Here is a 23,895-nt window from a genome sequence, read left to right as displayed (position 1 = left end):
GTAGCATTTTACATCTGGGGCTCAGTGCAAGTCAGATGGGTGGGGGTCTGCTGGTGGGAGGGGGGATGAGAAAAGACAAGGAGGATGAGGTCAGGCAGTCACTGCTGCTGGATTTAGCATCAAGCTTGCAGGCACCCCAGCCAAAAGTTTAAACAAGCAGAATCTGGAGATGTTGCAGTGTAAGATGTGGGAAAAGGGTAGCCACGGTGCTGCGGTGATGATGCCGACTTACCTGTCTACTGAACATTCACAATGGGGCCAGCGCCATCATCAGTGCCTCGTAAACATTCACTGAATCCCTAAGACAACCCCTTGAAGCAGGTAACATTAGCAGCCTCATTTGTGAGTGAGTGAACTGAGAGAGCGGTGAAGCCAATTGCCCAAGGACAGATATCTGGAAAAGGCTTGGCTCTTGCTTTTTTTCTGTCCTTTTGTCTTTTGAGGGCTGCATCCAGGGCATATGGAGATTCCCATGCTAAGGGTCTAATCGGAGCTGTAGCCACCGACCTACGCCACAGCAACGCCAGATCGGAGCCGCATCTGTGACCTACACCACAGCTCATGGCAACGCCAGATCTTTAACCCACTGAGTGAGGCCAGGGATCAAACCCGCAACCTCATGGTTCCTAGTCAGATTCGTTTCTGATGAGCCACGACGGGAGCTTCGTGGCTCTTGAATTCTAATGCAAGCAGTCCATGGCCTTCCTCATTGGAAACTGTAAACAGTATGACTACATTTGAAAGGGTGGTAAAGAGTTTGCAGAAATCAACAACAGGTCAGGATTCAGAGAGACATCTGAGAAAGTGCCATTATCGCTGCAATCTGATTTAGGTTGGACATCCTCCTGTTTAACACACTTAACAAACAAAATGATTATTTGTAGCCCCATTTTCTTCTGTTAACCACTTCCCTTACCTCTTTCTCTTTCTGTGGGTCTTAGACCCACTGTCCAGAGCACTCCACGGAGTTACAATCCAGTTAAGGACCAAAGCCACTCTGGCTTGGTCATCAAAGCAAGAACACAGAAGGAAGACATTCTAATGTCTAGGCTAAAATGCCTGCCTAAGGCAGATAGGACGGACTTGAACTTGCTGCAAAGGAATAGGATATGTTTCCTAAAGGCAGTTTCAGATTCAGTTTGCGTCTTCGTTTTTCTTGGTTGTGATTTTTTTTTTATGATTTCTTTTTATTGTCTTTCTTCAAATGAAGACTCTTTCTAAAGCTGTCAATTTCAAAATGTGTGAGATGGTGAAAGTGTCTTTTAAAAGTGATTAGATACAGTTGAAATTCACCGGACATTTCTTAAGCACCTACTTTATGCAAATAGTTAAGTCAAATTTTTAGAATTAAGTGTATTTGGCATCCTAGATAATTGTAACTTGTAAGACAGGTCATCAGAGAAAAGTATTATCTTGACTGAGAAATGAATAATTTCATCATTGCTTCACTAGCAGTTTGCAAGGTTCTTCTTCCTTTTACGTTTCCTTTCTGGGTAAAAGCTGTACCTTCAACCTGACTACCCAACCCTGTGTCGTTCCCGACTCTTCACTTTCCTAAACCATTTTCTCTACTTATTTTACCTTCTGTTTTGCATTCTCAGTGATCTTACCACGGGTCAGGACCTTATCACTTACTGTCTGAACTTCTGACAAAAAATGTCCTGAATCGCTACTACTAATGTACACCCTGCCCCAACAGCTACCAGAATGATCATCTGAAAGTACAAATGTGATCACATTACCTACCTTCAAATTAGTAGGTATACATGCCTTAAAACATAAAAGTCAAAAACTCATTCACTTGGCTCACAAAGTCCTTTAAGACCTGGCCCCTGAAGACTTGGTTTTCTCAACCTGAGGTCCAGCCACCAATCTGCCCCAACAATTCCCCCAGCATCCCCCTAACAGTGCTCCTCCAAACACATATGACACATCCTCCCTATGCCAGATGGCGCATGGTTCCCCCAATTCTCCATGCCTCAGCCATTTCTCTGTTTGGCACACTCCTGCTGTGTAATTCTCTCCTTTCTTCTTCTACTAATACGTGCACTCATCTCTCTTCCTTTTACCGAGAAAACACCTTCTTACTCTCCAATTCTTAATCCAAATACAGTATCTCTTTTATAAACTGTATTTCCCCAGGACTTTCTGGATCTCTTCACATGGAACTCCCCAAGTTGTACTGTCGTGTTGTTCTGTGTGTCTTTCTCCCTGCTAGACTGGAAGTTTCTTGTAGGCACTGCCTTCTATGTGTTCATCACCAGCAACTAATACAGAGCCTGTTTTAACAGATTCTCTAATAAATATGTGTTGAGTGACCAGCAAAAATTCCCTTCTCTAGTCTCCGGTAAAGACCTACTTCCTCCCCTAATGGTGAATCAGCACTCAATGGTAGTTCATTTTCCAAAAGAGTAAGTCAACTTTTCAAGTCTTGCTCGACCACTGCCTAACAATATACCATTAAATGTATCTCCGTCTCCTTCTGGGCATGTAGGAAGTAAACGATAAGAAGATTTAGATTCAGTGGGTGATAGTGTTATGAGTGAGATGTTTCAGGTGTTTAAGTTTGAGGAAGAGAAATGCTTTAAATGATTAATTAAATGGTTTGGCTCTGCAATAATTGAAGTATGTTTGTGGAGCTATAAAAGACTATGTCTGGATGATTGTGATGAATTGCATCTAAAACACTCCCTTTGTATAATGAATTGATATTCTTGAATGCTGTGATTACAGTGAATTTCATTTACATGTGACGTTAGTGGTCTCATTTTTTACTACTTGAATTTGACTAAAATGTCTTTGATTAATTGATATAAAGTGTTGGATGGTGGGGTAAACTAAGCATTTTTTTTTGTTTTCAAAAATCTGTTTTCAGAAATGTTCCTTCGATTTGCATTAGCCCTGCTTGGAAGTGGCCTAGCTACATGCCATCTGGGGCATGCAAATCATATCTCTTGCAGAACATACCGGAAAAGAGCATGCCTCAGGCATAATCCTGTGTGTTAGCAATTCCTTCTCTTCCCGCAAACTCTGTTCTCTTGGTAAAGATAGAATTGTTGAGGAAGGAATAAACAATGGGAAGATAAGACTATCCTTTTCTTCAATTTCTTGGCTTAGATGAGTTCTCCCCTTTTCTGAGTCATTTAGCCTCCATTTGCCTGGCATCCCTCCCAACCTCCTCCTCATATGCACAAACAAGAAGAGAACAAACATTGGTCAAGCTCCTTGAGTGTGCTCTGTGCTCTGACATATGCTATTTCATCCATACAGTTTCCAAAAGATGGAATTATTTTTCTAAGATTATACACTTAGCTTGTGACTGAATCCATGACTGCCAGGTTTCTCCTGATCTCCTGGCACTGGGCCTTGTATCCTTCAGCATCTTTAGCTGGAAAAAGAGCTCCTATTGGTCTGTGAAGGGAGAATCGGATATAGAACTTCAACTCCGAGTGATATGCTAAAGAAACTCCCGGAGGAGGTAACACCGAATAGAAAGCTAAGGAGGAGTGTTTGAGTTGCTTGGGTGGGGGAAGAAGTTCCAGCAGGAGATAATAACAGACACAAAGATTCAGAGCTCTTTCAGGGCCCTTCGGGGCCCCTTCCTGTCTCCTAGCTGTCTGTGCTCACCAAGATCAATCCATGGCCTCGGCCTCCTTTCTCCTTGGGGTCTCTTCTTTGGACAACTCAGCCATCATTGTACTTCCAAGTCTCAAGTATTCTTCCCTGAGCTCTAGTTGTGAGTATCCAAATGACAAGTGGATAGTTTCATCTGTATACCTGGCATCATCTCAGCCTCGACACATCCCAAACTCACTCTTTTATGTATATATATAATTATTCGGCAATGGTTTCTTTTTCACGTTTCTGTTAAATGTAACAAGTGCCACTTCCTGCCATCAAAAGTTAGCCATGCTTAATTTGTCCTTGTCCTCAAACACACTTAGCCAGATAGTAGATGCTACTGAGATACCACATGCTATTTGAAATGTTTTTCAAACAGTTTTATCCTCATTTTTATTTCTACAACTGCTATACAAATCAAATATTTTATCTCTGTACATCTGAATTACTATAATAGTGATAAACTCAGTCCATTTGACCACCTCAAAAACAGTCAGTGCCTCCTCACTTCCCACATCAAAACTATGCTACTAACAATTCAAGGCTCTTCAGAATGTCTTCAGGTTACCTTTCTTACCTTTTCAACCTTATTTCATGCTCCTCCTGAGCTTTAATCTTCTGCATAAATCAAGCTACCTCACACATGGTCCCCAACATGGCTGCTTCTACAGAATTATTTACTGACCATGAAATTAATTCATCCTCACTCATCTTACCTGGTCCAGCTCATGCCATTTATAAAGTCATTACTCACCATCTACCCCACAGAAGTTCTAAATATACACAGCCTATTATTATTGACTTCACCATTCATCTAGACAATTATTCACTGAGAATGTGCTATGTACCATGAATTGTTCTCTCTTTGATGATAAAGTGGTGACGAAAACAAAATCTCAACCCTCCCTACAACTTCAATTGCAGTTGGAGAGAATAACAATAAAAAGTAAAAAAATATATATATATACATCATATAATACCATTAATTATATGGAATAATGATTATTAAAAGCAAGAAAAAAGGGGAAGAACTAGAGTGAGCTGGATAGGGAATGATTTTGGACTTTTTTAGATATGGTGCCATGAACAGCCTCGCTGAATAAGCTGAACAGAGAGCAAAATGAAGTTAGAAAATAGAATACACAAAGACCAGGGAGGTGGAGGGTAAGTGTTCGAGGCAGAGGGAATAGCAAGTGAAAAAAATGTGAGACAGGAGCTAGATGGTTATTTTAGGGGACAAGCAACGTCCACTGTGGTTGAGAGAATGGTAAGAGAAGAATGTAGCCTGGCACTTGGAGAAAAGTTTAGGTGAGGTACAGATTTTGTATTTTCTCCTGAATGTGATGGGAAGCTTTGGCAGGTTTGAGCAGTTACATGATGAGGTTAATATGTTAAAGAAATCCCTCTGGTTTCCATAGATACAATAGAAAGTAGAGTGGAAAGAAGGAAGAAATCAGCTAGAAATCCATTCTGACAGACTAGGTGAGAGACTATGATGGTTTCAAGTAGAAAGTATAATGATAGGATTTTCATCATTGTTATGTTGTATGTGAAGGAAAGGAAAAAAAAAAAACTTAAAGATGAGTCTTAGATTTACAACCTGCATAAATGGGAGGATTGGGACCTGTGTGATTCAGACTTGGGGAGGAGAGGTTCGAAGTTCTGGAGATGTTAATACGATGCCTGTCAATTGAGCTCAGAGAAGAAATCCAGGATGGACATTAAAACAGAAGGGTTGGGAGAGCCATTCACATTTTGATAATAACACGACTAAATGAGCAAAAATTGGGGACCAAGGATGGGGAGGTAAAGGTGAGAGAGCCTGATGAAAAAATAAGCTTGGTTTAGGAATTGTTAAATTTGAATTCTAGGAGACACCTAAGTGAACATATCTAAGAACCTAATGGAGAAAAACTGGCCTGAAGATCAAAAGGGTTTAGAGTTTGAGGTACACTTTGGGAGAAGAAAGGAGAGCTCTCTTGGACTAGATAAGGGAAAGTCTGATGAACAGACAAAGAATTCCTGAATATTAGTATTAAGTACATCCCCAGACACAAGGGATAACACAACAGTAAGAAGAGTGATCCACATGTGAATGAGTGAGCAATAGTTCCAATGTCACAGAGAAGTCAAACTGGATAGAGTTAAGTCATCACCATTGGATGTGGTAACTAGAGGTGGGTTTGGGCTTGAACAAAAACCCACTGAGGTCCCAGCTTTTTGAGGAAGTTCTTTGTATCCCAGAGGCCCAAGCAAAGATGGAAATCGTTGTTCATTCATCAGGTAGAACACTCTCACTAATTGGATCCTGGATCCCCAGAACAAACTTTGACGCGGTATACGAATTACCAAAGTGCAGGCGGGATACCCACAACTGAGAATCCTGTTGGTACTAAGAGGACTGAGACCCATGGCAGCCTCCTCCAAACCTCCGTTTGTGATGGGTCTCAGTTCCTGGCAGCCTCCTAAACCCATTATGCTGTCTAGCCACACGTTTATAAACCGCGAACTGCAGGAGCAGCCAAAGGAGCTTCGGGGCTTGTCGGTCCTGCCTTGAGCACAGCCATCCCAACCAAGGACTGGGCTGACAAGTGCAGATTCCTGAGACCCCCTAGAGGGCAGCAGAGCCCCGCAGGAGGGGGCAGAAATGCCATAAGGGGTGAGTGGGCAGCTTCACTAACGGAGACACAAGGGGGCAATACACACCTTTATGGAGAATGGAATCAAAATAAAACCTAGTGAATTAAAGAAAGTCGGTAATACAAGAGGTAGAAAGATCTAAGCTGTACGCCAGACAACAAAGACAAGTTAGCCAGAAAGAGAAGAGTTGAGAAGACATTAGTTACAGGAAAGCAAGGTTCTCTGGTGATGTTTATGAACCAAACAATAATAATTAATAGGTACTATTTGCTCAGAACCTACTATGCATCATGTTGTCTGCTATGCACCAGATGATATTTTAGGCACTGGAGATATTAAGATGAACACAATACCGTCCTTCCCCTAAATAACTCCTTTCTTCTTGGTAGAGTCAGAGATGTAAGCAAATAATGTCAGCAGAGCGTCGTAGGAGGCTTAAGTCTTTGTAGGGGGAACTGCAGGGGCACAGCAAGGGAAATAATTACATGCGAGGAGAAGGGAAAGGCCTCGAAGAAGGATGACGTGTTTGTATGGATCCTGGTTGTGGTGTTTTTTTTCTCTGCCCTCAGATTTCTGTAAGTCTTCCGTGAAATAATCCGTCTTTTTTTTTTTTTTTCTCATTCACTTATTCTTTTATGTAGCACATTTCTTCACTGGGCCCTACCAGGCTCCAGTCACCTTTGTGGGCACGGAGATACAGAAGGTGTCTCTGACCTGGTATTGATCTGAGAGGCACTAAGCTTGGTTCTCCCCCTTCTCCCATCTTTGCGCCCTGGCCCTTCTCTAGGGGTGAAGGGGAAAGCCAAGCCCTTCTGTTCTAATAGGTCCTGGCTGAGGAGGAAAGGTAACAGAAAAGGAACATGATGTCTTTCCACTTAACTATTATCACTTAGGCATTCAACAAACATCGACTGTCTACAACGGGCCAGGCTTCTGCCCCTCGGGCCAGATGAAGTTCACGTTCTATGACAGCATTTTCCATTTCCGTTCTAGGACCTTTCCATCCTAGCCACCCAAATGATGCTGTGGTTATCTTCACCAGGAATGTAGGCCTCTCTTCTTTATGGCATCTGCCTTTATCATCCCCATTAGATTTGAAGCTCCTTGAGCTCCCAGGCTGCGAAATGTGTTTTCCTAATGCACCTATAGAACCAAGCACTACGCTGCATCTCTAGAAGACGTATAATATGTGTCTGAGTATACTATCCTTGTATTATTTATAATTAGATTGAATTCCAACATGAACATGCATCAGCTATGTGAACTACAGTTCTCTTTTTTAAAAGGTCATCACTACTTTTCCAAGTTGTAAGGATGTTTGAACAACCTATTAAAAACCCCAACAGTGCCTGGCACGTATGTTTTCTCCTTATGCTTCTTTTCCTATTCTTTGGCATCCCCTTGATTTTTGTAAATTGAGTTTTCTCTTCCCTTTCAGTCATCCCTTTGGCAATTTTGGTTATTTTCTTTAATCTGGTGTTCTGGAGTACAAGCTTTACAGTTCAACCATCCAGATATATGTCTGGCTTTGCCCCCTCCAATCATGTGACTTTGAGCAAGTCACTTAACTACTCTGTGACCCAGTTTCTTTCTCTATAAAATGAGGATGATAACAGTACCTACCTCCTAGTGTCTTTGTGAAAATACATAATAAAATCGTGTTGTGAGTTAAGTAGCATTGCTCTCATTAGTCAAAGATAAAATTTTAGAGAAGTTATATAAAAGGCCCCAAATCATACAGCTAGTAAGTGGTATTTGCTAGGAATCAAACGCATGCTGATTCACTCCAAAGCCAGTGCACTGAATGACCAGGATGTATTGTCTGCCTCAAGCAAACCAAAGCCCAAGGCATTTAGAAAAATTAGTAAATACATCTGTTGTGATAATACATGATTTTAACAGACCACAAGACATTACCCTAAAACCAGGAGAAACAGAATTCCCTTTATTAAAATGATATTATTAAATCAGTGGGATGAAGAAGGAAGCAAAGTGAAAGGTGGCCCCTGGCCATAGACATGTGATTGATTCCTTCAGTCCAGTACAATGGAATAGAGAGAATTCTCCCGAAGCTCATGTAAGAGCACAACTCAGCAGACCCAAGACTTGCAGAGACCACTTCCCTCTCTTTGAATATTGTTCCCATTCTGAGGCAGCAGTAATGGTCCCAATAGCCATGCCCCCCCCGCCCCTGGCCCACCCTCACAAGGACCAGGAACTCCAGAAACTCCCTCTACCACCACTACCTCATTTTTGGTCCTGTCAAAAGCAAGCAATTTTAAAACCTGAGAGAAATGAGAGCTAAAATTCTTTACAATATTTGGAAATACTTTGTTTGTTCCTTAGTAAATCAAGGGACAGAAGGACAGAATAAAGAAGGAAAAATTTTGTGTGTGGCTGTCATGGGAACAGCCAAGGGGAAGGAAGAAAATTAGAGGCAGAAAGGGCAGTGACAAACAGAACTGCTGACATGAGAAGAACTGGTAAATGACTGACTGTGTGCCATGGACAGGAAGAGCCAGGTTAGATAGGGTCAGGTTTGGAAACACTCTTACCTTTACCATTTTCATGGCTGCATTCATGCGAAAAAGCATGTGTTGACTTGCTACTGTATGCCAGGCCCTAAGCTAGGTGTTTGTGAAAAGAACAGAGTCGCCCTTGCTTCCATGAACTTCACAGGTGAGTGAGAAAGATTATAAACGAGTAAGCAAACTAGTATCTAGTTATAATTTGCAGTGAGAGCAGGAAGGGAGAGAAGAGGGCTCTAACGGAGATGAACAGGGGTGAGAGGCTGGATGAAATGAAGAGAACACCACCTCTGTCTCCACGTCATTTTCAAATCCAGCCTAAATCACCGCAGCCTAAGTCAGGGCACGTGGGAACAGACAGATCATGTGAACTCAGTCCGGATGGTGCTAAAAATCAAAGATTCATGAACCCACCAGTTTTAATGGAGTTGATACAGGTCATGTCCCAGAGCCGGACCCATGGTTTCATAAGCACCTGGGGTCGTGTGGAGAAACAAGACAGAATGTTTTGTATCAGAACTGTCTGGGAAACACCTGCCTATACACAGAAGCTATTAGAATGACAATTAGGGGAATAACAATCGCGTGCACCTGCTAAGAGCTGGAATTTTATATAAACGATCTTGCTGATCCCCAACACTTCCACTGTGCAGCTAGGGAGACTGGAACTCAGAAAGCATCAGCAAGTCTCCTAGCATAACACAGCTGGTTTATGGTATCCTTAGGAGAGAGGAGGTAAACTCTGGGAAGCAGGGGTAAATACAACGTTGTGAGACTTAAAGTCCATGCAGTTGGGGGGAGGGTGCACTATTTAAGAAAAAGATCCGAAGGGGGAAAAAAATGTGAATACAAAAGTAGGAACATAGACTGCCGTGAGTGAGGGGCCCTGATTCTCTGTGAGCTTCAGAGCAAAGCAGCTTCCATAGAGAAACACAGAGGTATGGGCTCCAACCGACCCCAGACGGAGAAAATCAAGCAGCTAAGTGCAAACTGTCATTGGCGTCAGTACTAAAAAAGGGATCAGGCTGCCAATCTTCCAGGGTCCTAAGGTCAGAGAGCAGGGGCAGGGGCTCAAGCCCAGAGATGAGGAAAAAGACGAAAGGGTTTGGAAAATAGCACAGTTGCCTGTGTGCCTTCAGCCATGTAAAGACAGAACTCAGCCCAACAAATGGCCCAGCTGGTGTCTGTAACCAGCACTTTAGTGAGAAACAATGTGCATCGTAGTTAACCCACCCAGTAACCTTGGGCGAGTTACTTAATCCCCTATCTGTGTCCTAGTTCATCCTCCTTTGTAAAATAGGGATGAGAGTGGTACCTGGTTCAAAGGGCTGCTGCAATGATTAAATCAGTACATCTGGGTATACCATGTGTCTGGTTTATTCCAAGTGCTTAGCAAGTACTGGCTCTTACTGTCATTACTATCCAGCTTGGTCCGACTCCAAAGCTTTTCCAGTTTGCAGGCACAAAAATGTTAGGAAAAATTCCTGTTGGGAAACTACTCATCTGTCTTTAGGAAGAATAAATTATTTTGTCTGAAAATTCCTCAACCCTAAGATAGAAACCAGCAATTTTAAATGAATGTCTACAACATTTCTTGCAGCTGATCCCATGCTCTGGTCAACACCTTGCTCCTCTCTGAAAAGCTTTCCCTACTGAGGACGTTGTGTAAGCTTGTACAGCATCTCAGAATTAGTTTTAAAACCTGAATCTTCCCGGGTTGCTACTGATTGTGAAGCAAACAGCTATATCGAAGGAAAGTACACCATGAAAAGGCGCAATGACTTAAGATGATTCATATCTGAAAACAAGTTTTCATCATAAGTGGGATTAAAATATATCCTTTGGGAATTCTCTGGAAGCGAAATGAAAGGCTTTACTCAATACAAATTTTAACACATTTCCATAATACTGCTATGCTGTAATTTATGAAACTGTTCTCCAGTGGTTGGTTGGTTCTTGTTTTGTACAGTTTTTGCTATTGTCTATATCACTGAAGGGGGAACAACCTCTACACAGAAGCCTTTGAGCTTCTGTTGAATTATTTCTTTAGAATCAGTTCTCCTGAATAGAATTACTGGGTCCATACAGCTGATTCTTTATGCTGTAATTGCTTATGTGCACTGCTTCCCCACCGGCCAACGTCTACCTTCCTTTTATGTTCGAGGGGAGAGCACACTGTGTTCCCTGGCAGCTTCTCAAATACTTTCACAACTTACATTCATTTCTGACATTACTTCCTGAGCCTATTAATCATGCTCAATTTTTGTTTTTAACCTGAAGACTCTGAATGAATCAACTTGACATTTCAAGTCTGGGCAAGCGCTGTTTTTCTGTATGTGGAGAGCACGAGATCTGCCGGAACAGGCAGTAAACCACGCTCATCTATTTATTTCTACATAGGCACGCAGAGGGCAGGAGGATGAGACTGAAGTAGAGAATTACTTTGCAATATTGCTTTGTGCTAATGAACTAGATTTGGCCTTACTCTTCCCCTCTGAACCGAAGCTTCACTCATGAGAACTTCGCTTCTGCTTACATCTAGAATTCTCCTTTGATCACTCTGACTTGAGAGGATGTCGTGTGGGCTTTCCTTCAGCTCTCTTTGCAACAGCTCAGAGTTGGTGAAATATTCTCCCATTTCATCCTGCCTGTCTTCTGCGATCACACAGCATCCCACCTACCAATGCTGATCTTCTTAGCCATGCCTCTTTCCCAGCCCTCAGATTTGTGGGTATTCCCGTGTGTGCAAACTGCAGCCAAAAGAATGGCAGGGGGCCTGGGGGGTGATTTATTCCGCTTGGCCACTGCGGAGGCAAATTTGACCTTTGAACAAATAAGTTTATAATGTGCTTAAAGCCCAACTCTACTAAGGACACACTGTTGCTCTCACATATGACCTTTTCATTCTCTCAAATGGGTTCTCAGATTATTTAGATAAGGGGGTTTTGCCAACATAAAATGAAGAAAAAAGTGAGGCATTAATAAGGAGCATGGAATTTGGAGCTAAGATATCTGGTTTCGGCCCCATGTCTGTGATTTACCACGGATGAGGCCTGGATGAGACTGTCAAGCTTTCTGAGCCATTGGTTCCTTATCGGAAGGATGAGAATAATAATTACATTAGTTTGGCGAGAGAATTGAATGGTGTAGGAAAAGCTTTCTGCAATATGTTAAATGCTATTCAAATATATCACAGTTTCTCTCCTTACTTTATCACTGTCAGGATCCAAAATTAGGATGGTCCTAAGTGTAATGTGGCCATAAATCTGAAAAATAAAATGCAGCGTGTGCCCTCTGCCTCATACATTTTAAAATTAGAAACCCCGTTTCAGGGGAATAGTTAATGATATCACCTATGGGTAGGTGTCTGAGCCACACTTTGCCTGGAATCCAAAAGCTGAGGTCTAGCTGGTGTTTGAGGAAACAGCATTGGAACAGGGTTGAAAGTGCCCAGAGCTGTTAAACAGGTTGTACTGGTACAAAGAAGAGGTAGGGACAATGACTGGAGCAAAGTCAAGATGGAAAACTAAAGGCAGAAACACCCCGTCCATCACCAGGGAGCCCAAGAGAAAGGGAGAACTAAGAAATCAATGCCGATTCAAGTATGATGGCACCTGGAAGAGAATTCCAAAACCATCAGTGAGTAGAGCCAGGACCACTTTTACAGGGATCTGTAACTGCCTAGGTAAGAGAGAAGAACCTAGGGACACTAAGCTTTGTCTTCTTAATTTTGTTTTTCTTGACACGTTCTTAGCCTAGTGACATAAAAGGTAACTGAGGAAACTATTTGGCAAATACATGCTGGCCACTGCCAATTCTGCAAACATATGTGACCATAAACTTTATCTAAGTACTTACAAGTGCTAGGACATATAATGGTTTCCACTAGTTAACCAGCTCTGAGTTCAAAGAGGCTAAATCAGTGGCTCAGAGACACTGCCTAGGACCTACATTCTTTTAATCTTCTGTGCTCCCATGTTTTGTTTGTTTGTTTTTTGGAACATTGGTTTAGCTTCTCTAATGCCTGCAGCTTGATTGTAACCCTGTCAGATATCACATCCAGATAACTATCCATAGCAACAAGGAACCATGTTTTCCAGTATTTTCTCTCTCTCTCTCTTTTTTTTTTTTTTCGGTCTTTTTGTCTTTTTAGGGTTGCACCCACAGCATATGGAGGTTCCCAGGCTAAGGGTCCAGTCAGAGCTGTAAGCCACTGGCCTACACCACAGCCACAGCAACTTAGGATCCAAGCCACTTCTACAGCCTACACCACAGCTCACAGCAACACTGGATCCTTAACCCACTGAGCGAGGCCAGGGATTGAACCCGAGTCCTCATGGATACTAGTTGGGATCATTAACCATTGAACCACGACGACGGGAACCCCCCAGTATTTTCTTGATAAAACTAAAAAACTGTTAGAAAACTCCAGAAGACCATCTCCCGTGATCATTGGCTGAAACTAAGTAAAGTGGGTAACCATTATCATCTTAGTCTAATCAAGAGCTACCTCCTGAACGTGAGAGGGGGACAGCCTGATATGAAGAATGGGGCTATATGAAAGAGAGGCAAATAATTTTTGGCCATGCCCACCACATGCAGAAGTTCCAGTTCCAGGGATCAAACCCATGACACAGTAATGACCTGAGCCAGAGCAGTGACAAATGCCAAATCCTTAACCCACTGAGCCACCAGGGAACTCCAACAAACACTTTTTCAAAAACGAGTTATCCTTTATACAACCTCTCATGTTTCACTGCCTGCCAATCATTTTCCCTATTTTTTTTTATTATTTCATAAGCTTCCTGCCTCAAGTGTTATTTCACTCTTCTGCTTGTGCTTTCATCTCAAAGTCTACCCACTCTACTCTCATTGATGATCACTCCAACTTTGAGATCTAATGTCATTTATTATGAGCTTGCTAATCTTTCCCCCTCCCTACTGAACATTTTCCCATAACATGGCTCTCTTTTGATACATGCATTCATGCAAACATTTCTTCAACAAATACAATTACCTGGAATAAGCTCGGCAATGTCCCAGGCACTGGAAAGACTGCAGTGAAGAAAACAGTCTAAAAGCCATGCCTTCACAGAGCTCACATCCTTGTGAAGATTCTACTGGGAAAAACAGAAAGTAAACAAATAGATAAAATGTCAATTACATTGGATGGGACAAAAGCAGGAAATAGTAGGAAGTTCAGGAAGAGTGAGGTCACAGTTGCATTTTTAAATAGGGTGGTCCTGGCAGACTAGACAGTTGAGACAAGATTTAAAAGAGGTCGTCTCCCAGGATACCTGGGGGGAAAGCATTGAAGGCAGAGGAAATGGCCAAAGCAAAGGCACTTTTGGAGGGAGGATGCCTGGTGTCTTCATGCAGAACAAAGCGGGCAAGGGGGAGAGGGGAAGTTAGTTATGGGATCAGAGGAGTAACAGAGGGAGAAGACTGTACAGGACTTTGTAAACCCTTCGAAGAAATCTAGACTTTACTCAGGGAGATGGGTAACTAGCTAAGAGTTCTGAGCAGAGAAGTGATATGAAAAGATTTTTGTTTTGGCGCGATTATTCTGGTTGCGGTGTGGAGACTGGACTGGGTTGGGTTTGGGGGAGGGGGACGTTGGTAAGGACAGAGGCAGGACCAGTTCGGGAAGATATTCTACCGTTCGCAGTGAAAGACGATGGTGGCTGGGACCAGGGTAGTAAACCGGGGAGATGGGAAGGAATGGTCAGCTTCTGGGTATGTTTTGAAGATGAAGCCTGCCGTACATGGCGACTGGTTAATTATGAAGTGCAAGTACAAAAAAAGAGAGTTTTTTCTTCCTTCCCAAAATCATTTTATCTCAAAACTTTAGTTATTGCCTTTCCCCAAATACCTTTAATTTTTTCTCTCTTCCTTCATCTCTTGACCAAAGTCTACAAAGTTGCTTCAGTTTCCATTTATTAAAAACAAAACAAAACCAAGCAAAGCAGGAGTTCCTGTCATGGCATGGCGGTAATGAACCCGACTAGGATCCATGAGGATGCGGGTTTGATCCCCAGCCTCACTCAGTGGGTTAAGGATCCAGTGGTGCCGTGAGCTGGGGTGGAGGGTGCAGACACAGCTTGGATCCCCCATTGCTGTGGCTGTGGTGTGGGCCAGCAGCTGTAGCTCCTATTCAACCCCTAGCCTGAGAACTTCCATATGCCACAGATGCAGCCCTAAAAAAGAAAACAAACAAACAAAAAAAAAAAAACAAGCAAAGCAAGCAACAACAAAAATGCCAACAAAGCCCTTTGGAGATTTGATAACCATTCAAGTTACCTTTCCTTCTTATTCATCCACATATGTATTCACAAGTTTTATTCACTCTGATCATTTTAATTCTCTAGTTTTCCAGGTTTATGCTTAATCTCAGACTCAAAACCCTGCCTTCCTGACAGCAATTTTGGTGTGAAAAGCCCTTATTGAGTTTTCTGTAACATTCAAACTGATTTATTCTATAACTACTTCAATAATTTTTTCTTTTCCTGAATTAATTGGCAAAAAAAAAAATCTTCCCTTCCATACCATTTCTCTCTGCTCATACCACACCTCTATTTTGAACAACAGCGAAGAGGAAAAAGAGGATTTAAATGTACTTTGTAAATGGGATGCATTTATAATGGTTTAAATGGGAGATTTCCTTAAAGAATACTTATTAACTCCCCAACCCTTCTTTCCTGCCCCATTAGTGTCTTCTCCATATTGAATGTACACAGAAAATGTACACATGAAATTGCCAATATTTTCCATCTTCCTTTCATTGACTTCTAAGAGACACTATGTTGGGGTTTTCTCTAAATATTTTAAAGGATGATCAAGTAAAATACATGTACAATGGTTTCTACACATATGAGAACACATCTCCCTGTGGTGTTCACGAAGCTGAGTGAATGACATCTAGCGTGGGAGAAGAAAATGAGCTGAGTGTTGCTACGAGTTCAGAAGAATTAACTCAATGCTCCTTCAACCACACACTCAGAGAATTTGCAATATCTATCAGAAAATAGCGCTCCAAATGTGCCATGGGCTCTCTACTCAGAACAGCACCAGCATCATGAGCCTCTTCTCTCGTGGAAAGGAGAAAATTGGGGGGCTTGGCATTAGGGAAGGTGAGAGAATTCACCAATGCAGTCTTCCTAGCATCTCAGAAATAGCATCCTGCTGGGAAATTCCACTTACAGATAGTGGACCTTTGTTTCACCTACCGAACTCTTCCCTTCCAAAGAACCACTTGAAGGCCCTGTCTGTAATCCCAATCCGAGGATAAGGACCCTCCTTCATTGTCAGCCTCTTCAGTGAAGACTCCCTTTACTGTACTTTTTCTCACTTAAAGCCTGGTTCTCTGCTAAGGCCATCCCTTCCCTGCAGCCTCTCATAAAGTTACTCTTCCTTCCATTATCACACATGCCTCAGGATACAGAGTTGAAGGTCAGCAACTCCATGCTGCTTCCAGACATATTCCACCTCTCGTGTGGAAATGAAAAAGCAAAAAAAAAACAAAACAAAAAAAAAACCGCCTTCTTGAGGCTCTTCACATCTAGTTATCTCTGCACCTTTTACCTTTGTTTAAAGTTACTATTTACTGTCACCTTCTAAGTAAAGAATTTCTGTGTGCCCCAAGGTCTGCTATCGTCCTGGGGTTACTTTTAGTGCCTAGATCAAGGAAGGGCAAACCACCGCCAGGGGCTCATTTTCCAACTGTAATGATTAAACACTCATGCATCTAGAATTATCTTTTTAGCCATCCCATCTCTGGTAAGCATTACCTGAATCTCCCTCACTGAAGGAGTTCTTCTTTCTTTGGGGGAGGGGGGGGCAGAGAGGGCACTCTCAAGGCATGCAGAAGTTCCTGGGCCAGACATTGAACTTACGCCACTGCAGTGACAACGCTGGATCCTTAATCACTAGGCCACCAGGGAACTCCATGGAGTCCTTATTTCTTTTTTTTTTTCCTTTTTTTTTTTTATCTTTTTTGCTATTTCTTGGGCCGCTCCCACGGCATATGGAGGTTCCCAGGCTAGGGGTCGAATCGGAGCTGTAGCCTCCGGCCTACGCCAGAGCCACAACAACGCGGGATCCGAGCCGCGTCTGCAACCTACACCACAGCTCACGGCAACGCCAGATCCTTAACCCACTGAGCAAGGGCAGGGACCGAACCCGCAACCTCATGGTTCCTAGTCCGATTCGTTAACCACTGCGCCACGACGGGAACTCCCCCGAATCCTTATTTCTAATATCAAACTCCTTTCCTCCCAGTTTCAGGCCTCATCCCCACAATACCACTATTTCACTTAATATACACAATTTTCTTTGAGTTTTCTCATTCTACTCTAACTCCTCATCTCATTCTAGACTCATTTATCCATTCTGGACCACACAGCCTGCTTAGAAATTTCACTAATCCTCTGTCTAGTAGGTGTTGGTAGAGATGGGGGAAAGGGAGTGAGGAAATGGAATTTTTCATTCAAATCCTTGTGAAGAAATTACATTTACTCTCCGATCCTAAGTGATTACCCTCATATCTTTTAAATTCACCAGATGAACATGGGCTCTCATAGAACTGAGTAAAGAGGTGGACAAAAGAGGTACAAAAGGAATTTGTTTTAAAAATCTTCATGGAAGGCAACTGAAGCTAATTTCAGGAAGAAAAAAAATCATTCTTAAATCTATTAAAAGGATTGTGACAGGTTTTCATGCCAAGGTTATGGCCCAGAAACAAAAGTGTCAAAGTTATATTTAGCAAAGATGTAGAAGTGTAAAGACTGTAAAAAAAAAAAAAAATACACACACAAACATATATATAAAGACCCCTGAATTCAGTATCTGGAATATAGTAGGTACTCAGAAAGTGTTTTGAGAGAATGACTTAAATGAACAGTGTTACAGAATTTTTTGAACAGAAGAATGAGCAAGTCTATAATTACAGTAATTCCCTTTCCTCCATCAATCCATAATGGACCCGCTTTCTGTGGGCACTTTCAACCATGCTGGTAGCATCTGCAATTGTCTATACACTGACAACTCCCTAGAACATAGCATTTCCCTAACTTCCAGCCTCTTAAACCCATGTGTCTACTGAATTTGTCCACTTGTATGTACCACCAGCATCTCAAGCCTCCTATTCCAAAATGAAGATTTTACTTCTTCCTCCAAATATACTCCTTTTTTTTTTGTCTTTTTGCCTTTTCTAGCATGGAGGTTCCCAGGCTGGGGGTCTAATCAGAGCTGTAGCCGCCAGTCTACGCCAGAGCCACAGCAACGAGGGATCCGAGCCGCATCTGCAACCTACACCACAGCCCACAGCAATGCCGGATCCTCAACTCACTAAGCAAGGCCAGGGATCGAACCCACAACCTCATGGTTCCCAGTCGGATTCGTTAACCACTGCGCCATGACGCGAACTCCAACTTATATTTTACTAACTTAGGTTTTTTTAGGTTATATCAATTTACCTCACATAAGAACAGCATATTTCAGGCCTACAATTTCCATTTAATATCAACAAACATAATCTGTACAGAAAACTCAAAGCAAACCATATAGCATTATATGTAAAATGTGCAAATAGACTTTAAAGTGCAAGTTATTCTACAGCATTTACAAGGCAGAACTTACCGTAAATTAAGGAATCTCTCTCAGCTAACTAACTTAATAATCCTTTGCATGCAGAACAAATGCAAAGGGACAAGGCACAATTTAGTGTTGGTGCTCGAGTGTATAACACACACCCTCAGATTATTTGAAGATATTAATAACATGATGTTTGTAATGAAACATTACACCAATACCATATGTGTGGCCAAAACTTGGTTAAATGAACTACCCAAGGTAGTAACTAAGGTTGCCTTCCTCTCTTCTCTTTTAAACTCTTCAATAAATCCTACTCATTTTACCTCCAATATATTTTTGAAACTCTTCTCTAGTTTTCATCCATAGTATCACGACCCCATCACGTCATCATCTTTCACACGAACTATGGCAATAGAATGCACTAGTTTTGTTCCCTCAAGTCCACAGTATTTTATCTAAATGTCAACTCTGACCAGATTTTTTTTTTTTATCCTGAAGATCTTACAGTGGAATCTCACAACCTACAGTCTAAAGTCATCCATGAGTTATCTTTTATATCCCTCTCCATCTGCACCAGGCATTTTACCTGGTCTTATTTTACACTTGATTTCAGCAAAAAAAAATAATAATAATAATAATACCAAGCACTGTTTCACCATGCTGCTAAGTCTTGCCCCATGTTTGCTCTTGATTTTTCTTGACTTTGCTTCTGCCTGCCTGTCTTTTCACACTGCATTCCTACTTATCTTTCAAGATTTCCCCTAGGATCACATCCCACTGAAGTTTTTCCTGCCATTCTAGCAGGGGTTAGGAGTCTTTCTTGCGTGCGTTTCTATAATAAAACTTCTCACATTGTTTAAAAATGATGCGCTTATATTTCATCCTCCCCCTCCAGACTGTGAACTTATCCATGGCACAGAGTTCCCCACAGGCTCCTTATCACAGTGCCCTGCACCTGGAATATTTAGGAAATGGTTGGAATGCTGTAAATTGAACGTATGTAGTCCATACATAGGAACTCAAATGAGGGAACACAATTTAAAGTCCTACACTAGACCCTCCACTGGCTATTTTAGAAACTCATTTGCAAAATGGGGCCAAGGAGAGAAAAGGTAAATAGTAAGCCTTATACTTTTGTTTCTAAAATTACTGATGCTGTTACTCATAGGGGAGCTGAATGGAAATAAGATGAGCTATGGAATCAGAGAGGTATATTTTCTAATCCTGGATTCGCCACTCGTGACCGGTGTGAACTTGGGCTTACTGATGCCGACCCTTGAGGCTTGCCTCTTTGGAATGAGGACAACAGCCCCCACTTTGCAGGGCACGTTAAAGAACTGAGACTAGTACACCAAAAAGAACGTGGCACATTCAATATCCTATTATATTTATTAGTTCTATTCTGACTTTGAATAAAATTATAAAAATTCCAACTTCAAATAAAATTTTATTTGAAAAGCATGAAAATGTGGTCTATTTACAAATCTGATAAACAGAGTTTAACTATAAGTACAGGTGTAAACAGGAAGAAGGGTCCCATCCAAAAACAACTGGTAGATGACTTTTTCACCTTACTTTGAATCCAAGAACTACGTGAAACCTCCAAAAAGCCTCATGTATCTCTGTTTTAACTGGAATAAGCTGGGATTTTTATTTTTTGTAAAATCCTTTCCCTGAAAGGATAAGGTTATGACAGACCAGGGTGTTTAGGATCAAGTTCATAAGCAGGGGCACCTGGCAGAGAGAGAGAGAGAGGGAGAGGGAGAGAGGGGGAGGGAGAGAGAGGGAGAGAGAGAGAGAGAGAAAGAGAGAGAGAGACTCTGTGTGTGTGTGTGTGTGTGTGTGTGTGTGTGTGTACATGAAAGACAGTAGAGTTTTTGAGCACAAAGCATGGACATGCCCTAAATTATCTATGAAAAGATGTAAATGAACTGAAGATTATCCTAACAGAAGACACTCAAAAATACTTTAAGGACCCCTTCATAAGGAACCATGAATAATTCCATCATTCTATTCATATTTTAATAATTTAATAGTTAATCATCGATAAGTATTAATAATTAATTTAACAATTAGTAATGTAATTAATGTCATTTTAATTTAAGCTATAGAGCAGCATTCTGGTTGTGCAACCCAGTTCACAAATACGCACAAAGTACAGTCTATTGAAATGTGGAATGGCATTCAGCGATTGGTCCTTCACAAGGGATCCTCTTTTAAGGTTTTCTTCGGCAACATAAAGGCTGCTCCATCTGGTTTGCTGTGATGCTTTACCTTCTCTAAGGAAGTCTTTCAGTCCTTTTCCTCTCTTCTTTATGGCCCAGACTTAAGGTTGTCGTGCGTACACTGTCTTCTCCCCTTCCTTCTCCCATGAGACTGTGAGCTCTGTGGGGCAGGACCTGTGGGTTGTTTGTCTCTACTTCCCCAGGACACAGCCCATGGCCTAGAAATTAATAGATGTTCAGCTAATGTCTACTGAAGAAGGTCATCCATTCCATCCATTTTGCTTGACTTCACGAGCTATTTCTAGTTCACTCACATACTAACTACTCTTAATATCTTGGAAGAGAAAAAAGCGAAGAGGAAGGCTTTTATCCTGGGACAAATAATGATTTTAATTTTGTTGCATTTTGTTTTATCTAATGTTAATCTTGAGATAGTAGAGAAAGAAACGTGTCTAAAAAGTGACTATAACAAGAGGAAGCAAGTCTTCTGAGAGTCACTTTATCACTGCCTGCTGACTACCAGAACACGGATGAAGTGGCACAGATCAGGCTCCAGCTTTAGAAGGGAAAAAGGTGATAAAGGTAATAAACCTTAAGTCGTGGGTCTCTACAAGCTATACTATTATTCTCTACTGACCAGGCTTGTGATTTGGGTCAAGTCTGTGAAGTCTCAGTTTCCTCATTTGGCAAATGGGGATAACAGTGCCTCTTTACCCCCTATACTTCACCTGATGAATTAAAAAAGATACTATTTCTGTGACAGTATGTTGCTTCTGAAAACTGTCACACAATTATAAGGGCTCATATTGATGCACCATGTAGCAGACAAATGTTGGGAATCTCCTAACTTATTTTAAATGAAACATCTAGTACGCTTCAGGTGCAATTAACTGCCAACTCTGATATAGACGCTGCTTGGGCCACCCTCTACAATGCAGGTGGCCCAATACTGACTGCCACACCTCAACCTCACGGTTATATAAACTTCTTACATCCAAGGAACATCTCTTTTCCCTTTTGGCATCACCAATCTCTAATATGCTCAGACATAGTACCACTCAATGAAGGTTCATTAATGATAAGAAAGACTTTTTTTTTTGTCTTTTCTAGGGCCACACCCACTGCATATGGAGGTTCCCAGGCTAGGGGTCTAATCGGAGCTACAGCTGCCAGCCTGCACCACAGCCACAACAACACGGGATCCGAGCCGTGTCTGCAACCTACACCACAGCTCACAGCAATGCCAGATCCTTAACCCACTGAGCGAGGCCAAGGATCAAACCCAAAACCTCATGGTTCCTAGTCGGATTCGTTAACCACTGAGCCATGACGAGAACTCCAAGAAAGATGTGTTAAACTAGCAGGTGACACTATAATGGCTAACACTGGGGGTTCTAAACTTAGATTGCTATGTTCAAAATACTTGATCCTTACAATCTTAGGTTTTTGCTTCAGTAAAATGGGTATAACACAACAGAGGCTCTCCCGTGAGTTGTTGCCAAGATTAAATTTAGGTAAAATTCCAGCACCATGTCTGGTACACGGTAAACATTAAATAAAGTCTAAATTACTGATATTCATCTTTTTCTTGGATGCTATGAATTACATTCCTTTTACCATTGTGCTCAATAGACAACATAAAGAGGTGGGTCGTCTGTGGCTCAAACAAGAAGTAACAAAACTGCCCCCAGCGTTATCCATATAGCATCACGACCACCTGCAGCATCACAGGTCAGCCACTGCAGTGACAGCGGGAGCCCTGTCTGGGCACAGGGCCACCCTCCGCCGTCCCCACGCTTCCTCAGCCTGGCCAGTTAAGCACCCAATCACATCTTTCTGTTTGCTCCTGTCCTTGTTCATGCTTACCAGGTACAAAGACAGGAGACTGGCCCAGCACAAGTCGGAAATAGAGTGTTTCACACCCAAAGGGAGTATGGGGAATGGTGGGCGAGCAACAATGAGCAGGTAAGCAAACCGTGAGTGGCCTGAGGTGGTGTGAACTAAATGTACGCAAGCTACAGGAACAGGTGGCTCCCTGGTCTGGGCCCTCACTCAACTGTGCCTCCCATGGGGTGTGCCCAACCCGGGCCACGGCTGGGTTTCTACGTGTGTTTGATTTGCGAAACCCATGCCATCCTCATGGGAAGTGAAGGGAGCCTCCTGTCCCAGATGCTGCTGTTCCCCAGGGTTGTGCGCTTTGCATGTCTGAAGCCTTAGCTCACAGTCAGTGCCCCTGTGGATTTTAACTTACTGGTCAAACGTTTCTGTGGAGTTTGCAAAGTGGAAGAGATTGGAGGAAAATCACATTTCAGGACTATCCAATCGCTTGACAAAAATAAATGCCAAAAACCTAGGACTGGTTTAGAGGGAAGGACTGCAACTGAGGGAAGACTCCAGCCTTGATCCCAGACAAGCCTGGGAATTAATCTGACTTACTTTGAATGTAATGTCATGTCTCAGCCAAGGGCAAATGCCAGGCCGAACGAGTGAACTGTAGAGGCCAGAGGCTTTTCATGAATGGAAATCAGGGAAGCTAGTCCTCCTCTAGCTACCGTAGCTTTGCAGCTCCCTTCCTTCTCTGTGTTTGGTGGTGAACACCCCCTGTCGCTGCGCTGTGCATGTTTCTTCATACCAGGCACTCCCAACCGAGCTGTGCCCAGGAAACTGGGTTAGTTGTTGGAACTGTAAGCATCGACTGAGCTGTGTTGCATGAATAAACGTGCTTTATTGCATGGGATTGGGTTTCAAGAAGACGGCACTGGAGAAAAAAGACTGCCAAGATTGGCATTAGGCGGTTCCAGAAGGCTAGAGGAGCCCAGAGTTGGGAAATCAACCCCCACAAACTAACTCCCCACCCCCAATTTGCTGGGGCGTTTCCCCTTCCACCTGTGGTTCAGAGATGTGGAAGCGGAGACCTTACGAACAAGCCTGGATTAAAGGAAAGGGGAAATGCATAAAGTACAGTGTGCACGCAGTGTGTGCCTGTGCTGAGAGCAGAGCCTGAGACCCGGCTGCAGAGCGAGAAGAGAATCGAATCCTGTTGAACTTTCACCCGGCAGGAGTGGGTTCCTGCCGGTTTTCAAAACAGTGTGTAGCTTTCTCCAAGGATATTTTATAACTTCTAGGGGGCAGGAGTAGGAGAGACATTCACATTGTAGTCTGTGGTGATGCCCTGAACTGTTCAGCGTGTAGCCTGAGCCATCATTCACAGTGGCCTTGGTCTAGAGCTTGGCCGACTTGGTCCATGGCTCCCAGAGACAAGGCGGTGAGAGCAGGTATACATGTGTAGG

The 23,895-nt window shown here is 42.5% G+C and overlaps 1 protein-coding gene across 1 annotated transcript in view; it reads left to right on the top strand.

Moving 5' to 3' along the window:
- The window catches only part of GRM5 (glutamate metabotropic receptor 5), a 519,570-nt gene that overhangs the window by 480,698 nt on the left and 14,977 nt on the right, over positions 1-23,895 (top strand). The window contains exon 9 of the mRNA XM_047753813.1: positions 22,475-22,570. Coding sequence (XP_047609769.1) covers positions 22,475-22,570 — 96 coding nt within the window. The remainder of the gene's footprint in view (positions 1-22,474; positions 22,571-23,895) is intronic.

This window comes from Phacochoerus africanus, chromosome 11 (assembly GCF_016906955.1).
Source record: "Phacochoerus africanus isolate WHEZ1 chromosome 11, ROS_Pafr_v1, whole genome shotgun sequence".
Lineage (NCBI taxonomy): Eukaryota > Metazoa > Chordata > Mammalia > Artiodactyla > Suidae > Phacochoerus > Phacochoerus africanus.
Note: the sequence above shows the minus strand (reverse complement) of the source record. Positions and strands in the feature narration are given on the sequence as shown.